Source organism: Geotrypetes seraphini, chromosome 2 (assembly GCF_902459505.1).
Source record: "Geotrypetes seraphini chromosome 2, aGeoSer1.1, whole genome shotgun sequence".
In the NCBI taxonomy this organism is placed as follows: Eukaryota; Metazoa; Chordata; class Amphibia; order Gymnophiona; family Dermophiidae; genus Geotrypetes; species Geotrypetes seraphini.
This window is the reverse complement of record NC_047085.1, coordinates 139,703,382-139,719,514: the sequence shown is the minus strand read 5'-3', so window position 1 is coordinate 139,719,514 and position 16,133 is coordinate 139,703,382. Positions and strand designations below refer to the sequence as shown.

Here is a 16,133-nt window from a genome sequence, read left to right as displayed (position 1 = left end):
TCCCTGGTTCTAGATTACAGTGCCAGCATCTATTAGATTTAGAACTGTCTAGTTTTTGTAAACGAGTAGGGGTCCAAAAAGCTCTATGTAATAAAAAGAACCATGTTTGTCTCATAGATGCTGAAACTGTACATCCCATTCTCCAAGACCAAATTAGTGGCCATTGAGATGCATTAATTTGATGTCCAATCTCAATGCTCCAAATGTCTCTTAGACCATTTTTTGGTTTTTTATTCAAATATCCAGATATTAATTTATACCACAATGCGGCTTGATGTCCCAGGAAGTCTGCTTTAAAGCATAAGAACTTTAAACTATATTGATTATTTAATGATTTCCATTCAGGGAACCCAACCTGAATGGCCTGCTTCAATTGCAACCATTTAAAACTTTGTGTTTTATTAAGACCAAATCTATGTTGCAATTGTGAAAAATCCAGCAGTTTACCTTCTGAAATAATATCATCTAGAGATCTAATTCCTGCAATAATCCAGTTCTTCCAAAGGATTTGAGCTCCGCCAATTTTGATCTTGGAGTTTATCCATATGGATTGATTAGTTGATTTATATATTGGGATGGGTGTTAATTTATCAATAAATCTCAATGTTTTCCAAGTATCCATTATTATTTTATTTTCTCTGTATCTTTTAGGTATATTAATACTTGGTAAATGAACTAAATTTAGGGGAAACATAAGGCGCCATTCCAAATATAACCAATCTGGAGCATTATCTATAAGTTCTGGGAGGATCCAATACATACCCTGACGTAGAATATAGGCTTGATGGTACCTATAGAAATTTGGAAAATTTACCCCTCCCTCCTTAATTGATTTTTGTAAGGTTACTATAGCTATTCTAGGTGTTTTACCAAGCCAAAGAAATTTTGTTAAAATTCTATTAAGCTTCTTATAAAAGGACCCCTGAAAATAAATAGGTATCATACTCATTTGGTAGCAAACCACAGGCAACATCATCATTTTAATAGTTTGTACTCTACCCCACCAAGATATATGTAATGGGTTCCATTGTTCACATAACTCCGTTACTTTTTTTAATACATATTTTTCATTTTCTTTTACAGTATCTTCAATTGTTTTTTTAACTTGAATGCCTAGATATTTAAATCCTTCTTCTTTCCATATGAATGGAAAAATATCAAATAATCCTTTTACACAGTAAACATTCAAGGGTATAATTTCAGATTTATTCCAATTAATTTTATAACCTGAAAATTTGCCAAACTTATCAATTAATTCCAATAAAGAAGATAAGGTAGACTCTGGATTTCTCAAATAAAGCAAAATATCATCAGCATAAGCCGAAATTTTATATTCCATATCTGAATATGGAATTCCTTGTATCTCCCTCGTTTGCTGTATTGCTAACAATAAGGGTTCTAATACAACATCAAATAACAAAGGAGATAAAGGACAACCTTGTCTAACTCCCCTCTGCAATTGAAAACCATCAGATATCTTATTATTAATATTTAATCTTGCAATCGGGAAGCTATACAATGTTTTTACCATTTGTATAAATCCAGAACCTATACCAAACCATTCTAAAGCCTGATACATAAAATTCCATTCTACCCTATCAAATGCTTTCTCAGCATCTAATGAAACTGTAAATGCCGGTTCATCTATTTTTTTTGATAAGTTTAGCATGTGAAATAATAGTCTAGAGTTATTGGAGGAATGTCTTTTAGCAACAAAACCCGTTTGATGCATATCTATAATATGTGGGAGAGCTTTGGCTAATCTCAAAGCCAAAATTTTCGCCAAAAGTTTATTATCAACGTTTATCAAAGATATAGGCCTGTAGTTTGAAACCAAAGTAGGATCTTTATTTGGCTTAGGCAAAACAATTATTATTGATTCAGCCATAGTACCTTTTATATTACCTTTTATAAGTTGTGTCTGATATAATTTTAATAAATGTGGGGAGAGGATATTTTGAAATGTTTTATAAAATTCTACTGTGTAACCATCACCACCTGGAGCGGATCCAACTCTAAGAGATCTCAATGCTGTTTCTAATTCTTTTAATGATATAGGTTCTTCTAAACTTCGTTTTATATGATCAGGAATCTTAGGTCCATTTATTAAATCTAAAAATTTTTTTCCATCTTTTTGTTTCTCCAAATAAGGTTCGGAAGAATATAGATCTTTATAAAAATTTAAAAATTGTTTTAATATTATATTTGTTTGATTTGTTATTATACCATTATCATCTTTTATTCCATTAATATTAGTTCTCCTTTTTTTTGCCTTAAGATAATTTGCTAATAATTTTCCCGCCTTATTAGAACTTCCATAATACACCGTTTGTTTGGAAAACAAATCTTTTCTTATCATTTTTGAAGTTAATTCATTATATTTACCTTTTACTTTCAAAAGCGCTTGCAAAACTTCATATTCCCATTTACTTATCAATTTAGCTTCTAATATTTTTATTTCTTTTTCTAATTCTATATATTGTTTTTTAATTTGTTTCCTAATAAAAGCTGAATATGATATGATATTACCCCTCATAGTTGCTTTAAATGCATCCCATACATTCTCTATAGATGTATCTTCCACTAAATTTATTTGAAAAAATTCATTAATTTGTGTTTTAAAATTTTCCAAAAATTTGTCATCCACAAGCAATGCATTATCAAATCTCCAAAGAGGTCTATTAATTTCTAATTGATCTAATTGTAATTCTATCCATATTCCCGCATGATCCGAAATGATAATAGGATCAATGGAGGCTTTAATCACTTGTTGCACTTTATTTGTTGAAACAAAAATATAATCTATTCTTGAAAATGATTTATGAACCTGTGAACAAAATGAATACTCCTGATCATTAAAATGAAGAATACGCCATATATCTTTCAAATCACATGATCGAACTAAATTGTCTAGACCTAAAGATTTAATATTTTTACCTGGTTTTTTATCCAATAATGGATCCATTACAGCATTAAAATCTCCAGCCACCACTAAATTAGAGGCAGCCAGTGGTAATAACATATTTTGTAGCTTTTTGAAAAATTCTGATTGATTCGAATTAGGGGCATATATATTAAATAACGTCAGGGTATCATTTCCCATACCTATATCGATATGTATCCATCTTCCATGTGGATCTGAATTTTTTACTTTTATATTGGCCATACATTATAGACCTATTTCTTTAATAAATGTAGATGGAAAAATTTTGACCAAGGCATTAGCATTAAGATTGGCTAAAGCTCTCCCTTTCATTATTGATATGCATCAGACAGGTTTTGTTGCTCAAAGACATTCATCTCATAATACTAGATTGGCACATCACATGTTATATTTGACAAAATCCATTAATGACCCAACATTCTCTATTTCATTAGACGCTGAAAAAGCTTTTGATAGAGTGGAATGGACCTTCATGTTTCAGGCAATGGAATGGTTTTGTATAGGATCCGGTTTTATACAAATAATAAAAGCATTGTATAACTCCCCTGTTGCTAGATTATACATCAATAATAATATTTCAGAAAAATTTATTTTGCAAAGGGGAGTTAGACAAGGATGCCCACTATCTCCACTGCTTTTTGATATCGTTTTAGAACCCTTGTTATTAGCTATAGAATAAACAAGGGAGATACAGGGTATTCCACATTCAGATAGAGAATATAAATTATCAGCATATGCTGATGATATTTTACTTTATTTGAGAAATCCGGAAACAACCATTCCAAATTTGCTTGAATTGATTGAAAAATTTGGAAAATTTTCAGGATATAAAATAAACTGGAATAAATCAGAAGTACTTCCACTCAATGTACATTGTACAAAAATTCTATTTGATTCATTTTCTTTTATTTGGAAAGAAGAAGGAATAAAATACTTAGGAATTTGGATTACAAAAACTGTAGATGAGACAATGAAAATTAATGAAAAAAATATATTACAAAAAGTGTCAGAAATGTGTGAGCAATGGAATCCTCTGTGCATATCCTGGTGGGGGAGAATACAAACTGTAAAAATGATGATATTACCAGTAGTTTGTTACCAAATGGGTATGATACCAATTTTTTTTCAGGGGTCATTTTATAAAAAACTGGCTTGGCTTGGAAAAACCCCCAGAATTGCTCTAGTATCATTACAAAGACCAATTGCGGAGGGAGGGGTAAATTTTCCAAATTTTTATAGGTACCATCAAGCCTATATTATGCGTCAGGGTATGTATTGGATCCTCCCAGAACCCATTGAACATATACCAGATTGGTTCTGGTTAGAATGGAGATTAATGTTTCCTTTACGTCTAAGTCATGTTATCAGTATTCAAATGCCAAGGTTATATAAGGATCACAAAATATTGGTTGATACTTGGAAAACTATAAGATATATAAGTAATCTAACTCCTATTCCAATAACTAAATCAACGACTCAAACAATATGGCTCAATCCAAAGATCAAAGTTGGCGGTTTTAAAATTATCTGGAAACATTGGATGATTGCTGGAATTCGGATTTTAGAAGATGTAATAAATAAAGGTAAACTGCTTGAATTTTCACAATTGCAAAATAAATTCGGTTTGAATAAATCACAATATTTCAGATGGATGCAATTGAAGCAGGCCATTCAGGTAGGGTTCCCTGAATGGAAAAATCTTAATAATTATCATAATATAGAATTCTTATGTTTTCAGATAGATTCCATGGGTCACCAGGCCGCAAGGTGGTATAAATTAATATCTGAATTTGTATATAAAAAGAAAAAAAATGGTCTTAGAGATATTTGGAGCATTGAGATTAAGCATCAGATCAATGCATCTCAATGGCCACGACTTTGGTCTTGGAGGATAAGATGTACACTGTCAGCATCTATGAGACAAACTTGGTTTTTTATTTTACATAGAGCTTTATGGACCCCTACACGTTTACATAGAATTGATAGCTCTAAGTCTAATAGATGCTGGCATTGTCATCTTGAAGCAGGGACATTAGATCATCTTTTATTCTATTGTCCATTCATATTAACATTTTGGAAATCAATTTGGCCCCAAATCAATAGGATGTTAGAAAATCCTGTAGCCTTGACATACGATACAATTCTATTTGGTACTGCAATGAGATCTCAAAGTCAAATTTCATCAAATAACAACAAACTTTTATTTATAATGACTGGAATAGCAGTACAACAAATTACACACAATTGGAAAAATTGTGACAGATTGAACTATAATTTTTGGTGGAACTCAGTTTGCCATATATATAAAATGGAACATACATTTGCAACACAAAAAGGATATATGGATAAATTCAAAAAGATTTGGGGACCATTAACAAAATATTGTAATAATTGAATTTCATTTTCCCATAATAAGAAAATAGTTAAAGAAGAAAGGGAGGGAGGGGATATGGGAGGGGGGTTTATACTCTTTATTATAAATTATAAATAAAATATTATTAATAGATGGTATTCTTACATGAAAACAATGTAATAAAGGGAGGGAAAAAAGGTTAATAATTTAAAAAATAGTTGATAAAATCATTACAATATATATGTTGTATAACTTTATAAGAAAAATAATTACAGTTATATGATATATAAAATCATAAGAAATATAAGATAAGAAATGTTATGTATAAAATACATTATAGAAATATCAAGTGTATTATTAAGATAATTGTATGAAAATTTATGACACTTGTTGTTCAATGAAAAAAAATCAATAAAAAAACTTAAACCAGGGGTAGATCATATTTTCGAGGAAACACGGTATAACTCAGTGGGAATGTTATTTGTATTTTATTATGATCTAAATGTGGGAGCTACATATAACCCATAGAATGCCAATATCCTTTTCACATTTCTTCTTTTTCACATTATTTCTGTTTAAACTATTTGCTATATCATTTTACCATTTCTACAGTATATAATTTTATAGACTTTGCAAGCACAGTTATTGATACAAGTTTGGCCACATCAGAGGGTGGGGAATATAGAATTTGGTTAAAACACTGCTCTAAAGGTAACCAGTGGACAGATGCTGTAACTTCTGCAGACACACTTTTTAAATTATTTTGATGGCAAATACAAAGAAACAGAGTCATTCAATAGAGAATGAATACTCTGGGGCGCAAAGGGAAAAGCAGGAAAAGGGAGATGATAATTCTTCTGTATAAGTCTCTGCTGAGACCTCATTTAGAGTGCAGTGTACAATTATGGAGATTGACCCTTCAAAAAAATAGAAACAGGATGGAGTTAGTCCAGAGGGTAACTACTAAAGCGGCCAGTGGTCATCATAAAAAGTATTAATTTAACTACAAACAACAAAAAATTGGAACATATTTCTCCTCTCTCACCGTCCTTCCAAAGTATATACAGTATATTGAGATTTTTAAATCTGTCCCCATATATTATGTTATGTTATATGTGGTCTTATATCCTGCCAAATCCTCCGAGGCAGAATTTGAGGAGGATTACAGCAGCATAAACAAACAATGTAAAATTAAGTTCAGAATAAATTCCTATCATGGTCTTCTGATGTATCAATTATAAATGGTATTTTCCTTTTACAGATATAGATATACAGTACTCACCTGATATTCGTGGGAATTCCGTTCCAGGAACCGCCGCGAATGTCTAAAAACCGTGAATACGGTTTTTAAGCAGGGGAGACAGGGCAGCTGGAGAGGGCAGCTGGAGTACTAAAGTCGGGCCTCACCAATCAGGAGCTGCTTTGACACTCAGTTCCTGATTGGTGAGGCCCGACTTTAGTACAGGAAGAGGTGGTTGGAGCATACAGCGAGTGATTTCCTTCACTCGCTGGCACTCCGGCTGCCCTCGCCTGCCTCCCCTTCACGTTAGGAAAATACCGCGAATGACTGGGACCGCGGACCACAAATTTGCAGGGGAGCACTGTACAGTGCGAGATCAGTACCATCTGTGCTAAATTCCTAACCAAAATTTCTGGAAAAGCCAAGTTTTCAGGGTTTAAAAAAAAAAAAAAAAATCTAGCAAAACGTGGTAGTAAATGAGAATCTCTATAGGTAACAAAAAGATGTTGAAATACATTCAGGGCATAAATGCATAGGAGGCGAGTCTCTTTCAATTGAAAGGAATCTCTGGAATGAGGGGGCATAGAATGAAGATGAAAGGGAAAGGGAATGGTTACATATGTACAGGTACTTATTTTGTACCTGAGGCAATGGAGAATTAGCGACTTGCCCAGGGTCATGAGGAACAGCACAGAGATCGATTCTACAACCTCAGAGTACTGAGAAAGAAGCTCTACTACTAAGCCACGCCTCATCTTGAGGCAACTTAATTAGGAGAAACCTGAGGATATATTTCCTTACGAAAAGGAATGGAAAACTTACTTATTTGTACAAGCTTTTTTCTAGAGCGAAATGTGAAATATTCCTTTTTTGATTGAAATGTCTTTGTGAGATTTTATATTTGAATTTTTAGAAGAGGGAATGATGTATAGTAGGGTTACTTGTTGCAGTTTGTTTTGTTTGAAGATAATGCGAAATATTCTGTGTTTTTATTGTAATCTGCCTAGGTTGTAGGCAGAAAAGAAAATTTTAAAATAAATAAATTCATGGCATAGCTTCCCGGTAGAGGTGATGGAGATGAAAACTGTATCTGGATTCAAGACAGCTTGGACAAGTACAAAGGATCTCGAAAGGAGATAGATGGTATTGATGGGCAGACTGAATAGTTGTTTGGTCTTTCTGTGCTCTCATTTTTCTATATTTCTGTGTTTCTAATTTCTGATAATCTTAGCGGTGTCAGGTTTTGGCATTTGGATGAATGATGTGGATATTGTAGGCATTTTGGCTGAGTCCCAAACCTTGTGTTTGGCTAATACAGGATTGGGGTATTTTTTTCTTGCTGGGTTGAAAAGCATATCACCAGATGAAATATTTATTACTTCATAAATCTGTACATACTTGTGGAATTTACCTGGCTCTTTCTTCCTGTATAGAATGTGACTGTGATGCATTTGGCTCTGTGAACAGCTTATGTGGTCCCAGAGGGCAGTGTCGATGCCATGCCAACTATGCTGGCCTGACCTGCAATCAGTGTGCTCCAGAATACTACAGCTTCCCCAACTGCTTGCGTGAGTACAGTTATTTTCTGGTGTTTGTATCACAAAAGAATAAGCAATACACTTCTCCCTCCGTATTCGCTGTGATAGGGAATTAACACACCCGTGAATACAGAAAAACCGTGAATAACTTTTTCATATGTTGTTCGCTGTTTTCTATTAGAAACCATCGTAAATATGGTGAAACTGAGAATAACATGGTGGGAGCCCTGGCCTGTTCCTGAAGGAGAGGCAAAACATGCTGAAGAAAGTGCTGGGAATCAGCGATTTTCTCTGTAAACGCTTGAAATCAGCGATTTCTCTATGCAAGCTGATGTAACTTGGGGGGGGAGGAGCCAGCAAGCCAAAAACTGCAAATAATCGAAACCATGATTGCTAAAACCGCAAATATGGAGGGAGAAGTGTAGTAGTAGTAATAGTAATAGCAAAGATCAAGTTTGATTGAATGAAAGTGGAGGCAAATCCAGTAAACAACGGTGTACAGAAGATAATTGAGAACTGATACAGATAAGAAAATTAGGCACTGAATCCAGTGTTTTTTTTCAAGGGATGAACTGTTCATGAATTTTAACTTTTTCTATGTGTTGGATAGATTGAGAGGGCTTCACTGTTTGGGAGAATGAATGTGTATGTTTAATATGAACTAATGTTATAATATGTTTTAAAAGTTTTCATGGTGCTATAGTATTATAATAAATGATGAATTATTTATAAGCATAAGAAGTAGTATGCAATATCAAGTTTCAAGTTTATTAAAAATTTGTTGTACACGCAATATCAAGTACTTCACTGTGTTTGACAATTTAAAATTAGGAGACAAAAATTGAAACAATTTTATACAGATAAACATACAATGTAACATACAAATAATTACTGATACAAAAGGAGAGAGGGATGAACTATAATCTTTAAAGAAGATAAAGGTACATTGACTGTTTTGATTTTATTTTCACTTCTTTTTAGTTTATGATATATTTTTTAATCTCACTTGTTTTACCACTTATTTTGTTTTATTTTATCATTCAAATTTCATTTAAATTTCCCCAGAATTCTATTGCTTCAACGGTTCTCCCTCTACATCTATTCTTATCTCCCTTCTTTTTAACCTTTCAAATTCCTTTAGATCATTGTAATCTTATTAGTATGTTTATTTTCTTATTTTTCTCCTCTATCTCTATTTTCTTTCTTTATTACTCTTCTAATTGTCATTTTTCCTGGTACTTTAGTTAGATAGTGAGCCTTCGGGACAGTAAGGGAATTTCTAAGTACCTATCTTACTTATAATTTTAATGCACCAATATATTCATTGTAACCCGTTCTGGGCTCTTTTGGGAGGACGGGCTAAAAAATCGAATAAATAAATAAATAAATTTAGGGAAAAAACATCTGGAGGGTAACAAAGAATAATTTTAAAAACATGGCTAAGCCTAAAGGAGAGGGTAAGGGAAATTGCGACCTATACATAAGGTCTAATTAAAATTAGGAATTAGAGCATAAGCATTAATGATAGATGAATTATCCTATCTATGTCTCAAATGCGCCCTTATATAAGTAACTTATTTTGGATATTTGGTTTATGCATATTCATTAGGGATATCTTGAAAACCTGACTGGCTGGGGTTCACCCAGGACAGGTTTAAGAACCACTGCTCTAGATTACACATGTTAATCTTGCATTTAGGTGCTAACATTTGCACTAAATTAAACTAAACCTTAAGTTTATATACCGCATCCTCTCCATGATTATAGAGCTCAGCACGGTTTACAAGAGCTTAATAAAGGAAGGTATAACACGTTGGGTTTGGTGGTTGAATATGGGGGGAGGCGAGCATTACATTTTTGTGAAAAGCCTAGTTTTCAGGTGCTTACGGAATAGTAAGCACTAGCCATAGACCTGGCGTAAATGTAAAGTGTCTAAGGGCTCCTTTTACGACGCCGCATTAGCGGTTTAACGCACGTAATAGTGTGTGCTAATTTGCCGGCTGCGCTAGCCGCTACCGCCTCCTCTTGAGCAGGCGGTAGTTTTTGGGCTAGCGCGGGGGTTAACGCGCGCAAAAAATGTGCGTGCGATAAAGCCGCTAACGCGGCTTCGTAAAAGGAGCCCTAAATTTAGCACAATGGAGTCAACTTATGCTAGTATTCTATAACAGCAATTATACACAGGGGTGCCATTATAGATTAGCACACCATTTACTTAATTTTGGTGTGCTCTGTTTTAGAATTGCCTCCACTCTGTGTTAATTCTAGCATTTAATGCTTGAAAAGTGCAAAACTTTAGCTGGCTTTAGTAAGCATTCTTCTTAGTTTTTGGGTGCTCCAAAGCAAAAAAATTTGGAATTCAGTTATACGAGTACAACGTTTGCCACTCCTCTTTTATAGGTTCTGGGTTCAGTAAATCCTTGCTGTAGCTGAAGGACATCTGCCCCTTTGGTTAGCTTTCAGAAGTCAGTGATATCATTATTACTCTTGCTCTTTCACCAGATGTGTTCCCTGGTATTAGAGGCATCAGAGCACCTTTGTGAGTCCAAGCAATGAGGTAGATGAGCATGGGAGGTTGGTAGTACCTAGACACTCCCTTAATTGGTATGCTAAAGGAAGTGGCATCAAGCCCTTTAAAATGCAGCGTCTGGCTATGGGTAGCTAGTGGGCAGATGATACAGCCTGGGAGACAGGGTCATGGGTGTGAAGGTTCTTTAGAAATCTGATTGCTGTGTTTTGTACATAGAGATGGTGTATATTCAATATATGGAGATGGTGTAATTACATTGTACAGCGCTGCTTGTGCCTGGTAGTGCTATAGAAATAATAAATTGTAATTGTTGTTTCGTTGAATAGCATGTTGCGGAAGAGAACGAAGGAATAGAGAAGTTGGATGAAGTCCGATTCCAAGAAGTAGTTCCTTATTTTAAGAAGTTGTCGCAGGTAGTAGAATGAGGTAGAGACCACCTCTGCGATATAGGGTTGGAAAGTGTTAGGTTGGAGTCAAGGAGTATCCCTAAGCTGTGTGCTTGGTCTTTTGCAGTTATGGAAGTTGATTCCCTGAGTAGAGAGGGGCAGGTGCAAGTGCAGCGCACTTTGCGGATCCAAAGGAGTTCTGTTTTGGAGATGTTCAGTTGCAATTTGTTGATGGTCATCCAGTTTTTGATTTCTGAGAGGCAGTTCATGAGTTTCATGATCTGGGCATCGTGGATTTCACCCAGTGGTAGATACAATTGGATGTTATCAGCAAAGGAGTGAATCTGAATTTGGTGTTTGTTGGCTATATTTAGGACAGGTCTAATATAGAAATTAAATAATAGCAGGGATAGTGTAGCATAGCCCCTTATGGTACACTATATCTGATTGATTTTGGTTTCGATAGGGCCGCATTGAGTAGCACGGTTTGAGATCTATTACTCAGAAAGAAAGTGAACCAGGGTAATGCAGTGTCTTGGATGTCAATTTCAGAGAGTAATATAATGAAGAGTGGATGGTCAATGGTGTCGAAGGCTATGCTAAAATCCAGTAGCACCAGAAGAATATCATTACCTTTATCCATGAGTTTCCAGCAGTCATTGATGTCAAGAAGGACGGTTTCAATACCATGGAATTTACTGAATCCTGATTGGAAGGTGGATAGGGCTCTTTGTCAATGAAGGAATGTAATTGGTTGAGATTGACTGATTCGTTTGAGCTTTGGTGTTGGAAAAGGATTTTATGCGTGTTGTGGACTGCCAGAAGAACTAACAAATTGATTCTGGAAGAGATCAAACCGGCTATGTCACTCGAGCCCAAATGATGACGCTACAACTGTCTTATTTTGGTTATACTGTCAGAAGAGAAATATCATTGGAGAAGGACATCATATTTGAAAATATCAAAGGAATCAGGGGAAGAGGGTGACCTGTAATTAGATGGCTGGACATGTTGAAAACAACCATGGGGATGATGCTGGACGACCTTACCGGACTAGCACAAAGCTAATTTATTTTTAGATCTGTAATTCATTAAGTTGCTAGGACTCAGGTATGAGTCGATAGCAACTAACTGTTTTTTCCAGAATCTTGGAGTTAAAGAGTAGGTTGAAGACCAGTCTAAAGTTGCTGGGTACGCTAAAGGCAATTAGTTTTTTGTTTCAGTTTTGGCTTCAGCCAAAACCAGGCAATAAGTTTCAACTGCAGTTTTGGTGTACGGCCTGCCCTGCTGACCTTCCATTGTCCCCTAATGCCTTTTCCTCCTTCCCAGAAATCACTGAAAAGGACTGCACATCTTGTTATTCCCTATACTCCCCTCTAGGAACTTCGCTCGTCAGACAAGTCCATCCTCTCTGTACCCTTCTCCTCGTTCAGTTCCTGTCTCCGTCCCTTCTATCTTGCTGCACCAAATGCTTGGAACAATCTGCCTTGCTTGCTACTCCTTGGGTTTTGGCCAGGTACTAGTGACCTGGATTGGCCACTGTGAGAACAGGCTACTGGGCTTGATGGACCATTGGTCTGACCCAGTAAGGCTATTCTTATGTTCTAATGTTCTCCGTCTCTAGCGGTATTCAAAGCCAGACTAAAACCCCACTTATTTGAAGCTACATTTAAACACTGACCCAGCCGTCATATTTCTCTGTCATTCCCTTAATAGTCCGCTACCACCTTTAGCCCCTTCTATGTGTCTGTCATAACTAGATTGTAAGTTCTTCTGAGAAGGGACCATGTCTTGCATGTACAATGTACAGCCCTGCTTGCACCTGGTAGTGCTATAGAAATAATAAATTGTTGTTGCGATCAAAAGTAATTAGTTTCAGTAGCAGTTTCAGTCATTCTCTACTGACAGGTTTTCATATAAGGAGGTTTCTCAGGCTGGCCTCCAGTGAGTAGTAAAGTGTTAATATGAATAACTGGATTCAGGTTAGACCCTTTAGGCTAGATTCACTAAACCTTCCGATCCTGTCCCGACAATCACAAAACCAGTTTTACTGGCTTTGCGATCATTCCCCCAACTCGGACCCAGGTTTTGCACTAAACAGTTTCCCGATCAATCTCCGATCTGATCCACCCATGCAAATTAGGGGAAATGGCATGCAAAAGTAGGAAGCCATCGATTCACTAAGCAGAAGAAGAAACACCGACTGGGTTTGCCGATACAAAAAGAAGCGACTGTTGAGGACCAGTTGTTTGCTGTCCTTGCCGACTCTCTTGCCCTCTTCCGCCCTGAAATATCAGTATCGAGGTTACAATCTCATATAAAAAAACCATCAAAATTAAAAATAAAACTGTAAAATATCTTTTTTTTTTTTTTAATTCTTTATTCATTTTAGAACTTACATCAAGTGCACAGTAAATATCAAACAATTATAATACAACATCACTTGTAAAGTCTTCAATATCATACACCAATAAGATTTAACCCCCACCCCCTCCCAAATTCATATATAACTAATATATGCCTCCTCAAAATAATATCTTATGACCTTCATATATATATTCTTAATGGAAAACCAAGAACCCCCCCCCTCATCCCAAATCCTTTTTTATATATTCTGTAAAAAGCGCATTGCGAGCCCGTGGTTTTAACCCACGGGTTTAAAGCGTGTTCTGTTCAATAATCTGGCTACACAAAATAATTCACTGCGTCGATCACAAATCATTCCTTTATAAAAATGTCCAACTCGTAGGCCAGCAAAAGTAAACTGTAGCCACCCTTCCCCCTTTCTTTTGAGCTCACTTGTGCTTTGCCGCCAATGGCGTGCAGGAATAAACCCCACCCGCTTACGTAGTAAGGGTGAAGAGCTAGTGCATGTGCAAATTGCATCAATAAACAACAAGGATACTCTGCGTATGCATTTCAATCGCTCTTACAGTGATCAGTGGGATCGCTATAGGACAAGCGTCCGATCAGATCATTTGCATGTAGAATCTGTAGTGAATCGGTCGCTTGGCAAAACTTGGCCAAGAATCGCCCAACAACGATCCAGGTAAGTTTAGTGAATCTAGGCCTTTGTGACCATATGAGCATGGTGCATACTGATCAAAATTTTCCCTAGCATCAAACTTGATAGTCTGTGTTCCTTCGGTAAACAAGCCCTTGTACATATCTGATTAGACTTCTGTTTTTTGTCTGTAATTTGTCTGCCAGAATGGCAAGTTTACAGCATGTGTTTGGAATTTGACCCAGGTCATATCTTAAGTTTGTAATAAATGAGATCTTTATCTAATCTTGAAACCTTTGGATCCCTTATCTGCATTAGTACATGAGATCATATACAAATGGAACTGATATTCATTTATGAACCGAGAGGTTAGAAAAGCGAAAGGGGAATACGAAGAGGGGCTGGCCAGGGAGGCGAAAACCTTCAAGGCATTCTTCAGTTACGTAAAGGGGAAGCGACCAGCGAGAGAGGAGGTGGGGCTGTTGGACGATGGGGATAGGAAGGGAGTGATTAAGGAGGATAAAGAGGTAGCTGAGAGGTTGAACACGTTCTTCTCGTCGGTTTTCACGAGCGAAGACACATCTAATATACTGGACTCAGAGGAGCTCATGAGTGGGGAACAGGCCGAAAAATTGGAGCACAAAGAGGTAAGTAAGGAGGATGTCCTCAAACAGATAGACAGGTTAAAATGCGGTAAATCACCGGGCCCGGACGGGATCCACCCAAGGGTTCTGAAGGAAATAAGACAAGAAATAGCGGGCACAATCCAGCATGTTTGCAACCTATCCTTGAAAACTGGTGAGGTACCAGAGGACTGGAAATTGGCGAATGTCACACCTATCTTCAAGAAGGGATCGAGGGGTGACCCCGGGAACTACAGGCCGGTGAGCCTGACTTCAATTATAGGAAAGATGGTGGAAGCTATGATCAAGGACGGCATTTGCGAGCACATCGAGAGGAATGGCCTATTGAGAACAAAGCCAGCACGGATTCTGTAAGGGAAGGTCGTGCCTAACGAACCTTCTGTACTTCTTTGAGGGAATAAGCAGTCGGGTGGACAATGGGGAACCCATAGACATCATTTACCTCGATTTTCAAAAGGCTTTCGACAAGGTGCCACATGAAAGGCTGCTTAGGAAGCTGTGGAACCACGGGGTGGGAGGGGATGTGCACAGATGGATCAAGCACTGGTTGTCGGGTAGACTGCAGAGGGTCGGAGTGAAGGGCCAATATTCTGACTGGCGGGGAGTCACAAGCGGTGTGCCACAGGGATCGTTGCTGGGGCCGTTACTCTTCAACATATTTATCAATGACCTGGAAAAGGAGGCAAAGTGCGAGGTTATAAAATTTGCAGACGATACCAAACTGTGCGGCAGAGTTAGGTCCAGGGAGGAGTGTGAGGACCTGCAAAGGGACCTGGACAAGCTGGAAGACTGGGCAAACAAATGGCAAATGCGCTTTAACGTGGAAAAATGCAAGGTCATGCATATAGGGAAAAAGAACCCGTTGTTCAAGTACAAATTGGGGGGGGGGGGCATTGTTGGGAGACAGCAGACTTGAGAGAGACTTGGGTGTGCTGGTGGATGCATCACTGAAGCCATCTGCACAGTGCGCAGCAGCCTCGAAAAAAGCCAACAGGATGCTGGGCATCATAAAGAGGGGCATAACAACCAGGACGCGGGAAGTCATCATGCCATTGTATCGAGCGATGGTGCGTCCACATCTGGAATACTGCGTTCAGTATTGGTCGCCGCACCTCAAGAAGGACATGGCGGTACTTGAGAGAGTCCAAAGGAGAGCAACGAAACTGGTAAAAGGGCTGGAACACTGCCCATACGCCGAGAGGTTGGATAGGCTGGGGCTCTTTTCTCTGGAAAAAAGGAGGCTCAGGGGAGATATGATAGAGACCTTCAAGATCATGAGGGGCATAGAGAGGGTGGATAGGGACAGATTCTTCAGACTGAAGGGGACAACAAGTACGAGGGGGCATTCGGAGAAACTGAAGGGAGATGGGTTCAAAACAAATGCAAGGAAGTTTTTTTTCACCCAAAGGGTCGTGGACTCTTGGAATGTGCTACCGGAGGAAGTGATCAGGCAGAGTACGGTACAGGGATTCAAACAGGGATTGGACGGATTCCTGA

General features: G+C 37.2%; 1 protein-coding gene across 1 annotated transcript in view; it reads left to right on the top strand.

The window, feature by feature from the left end:
* LAMA3 (laminin subunit alpha 3) overlaps positions 1–16,133 on the top strand; it is a 509,154-nt gene that overhangs the window by 114,412 nt on the left and 378,609 nt on the right. The window contains exon 15 of the mRNA XM_033933874.1: positions 7,971–8,105. Within this exon, the coding sequence (XP_033789765.1) occupies positions 7,971–8,105 (135 nt within the window). The remainder of the gene's footprint in view (positions 1–7,970; positions 8,106–16,133) is intronic.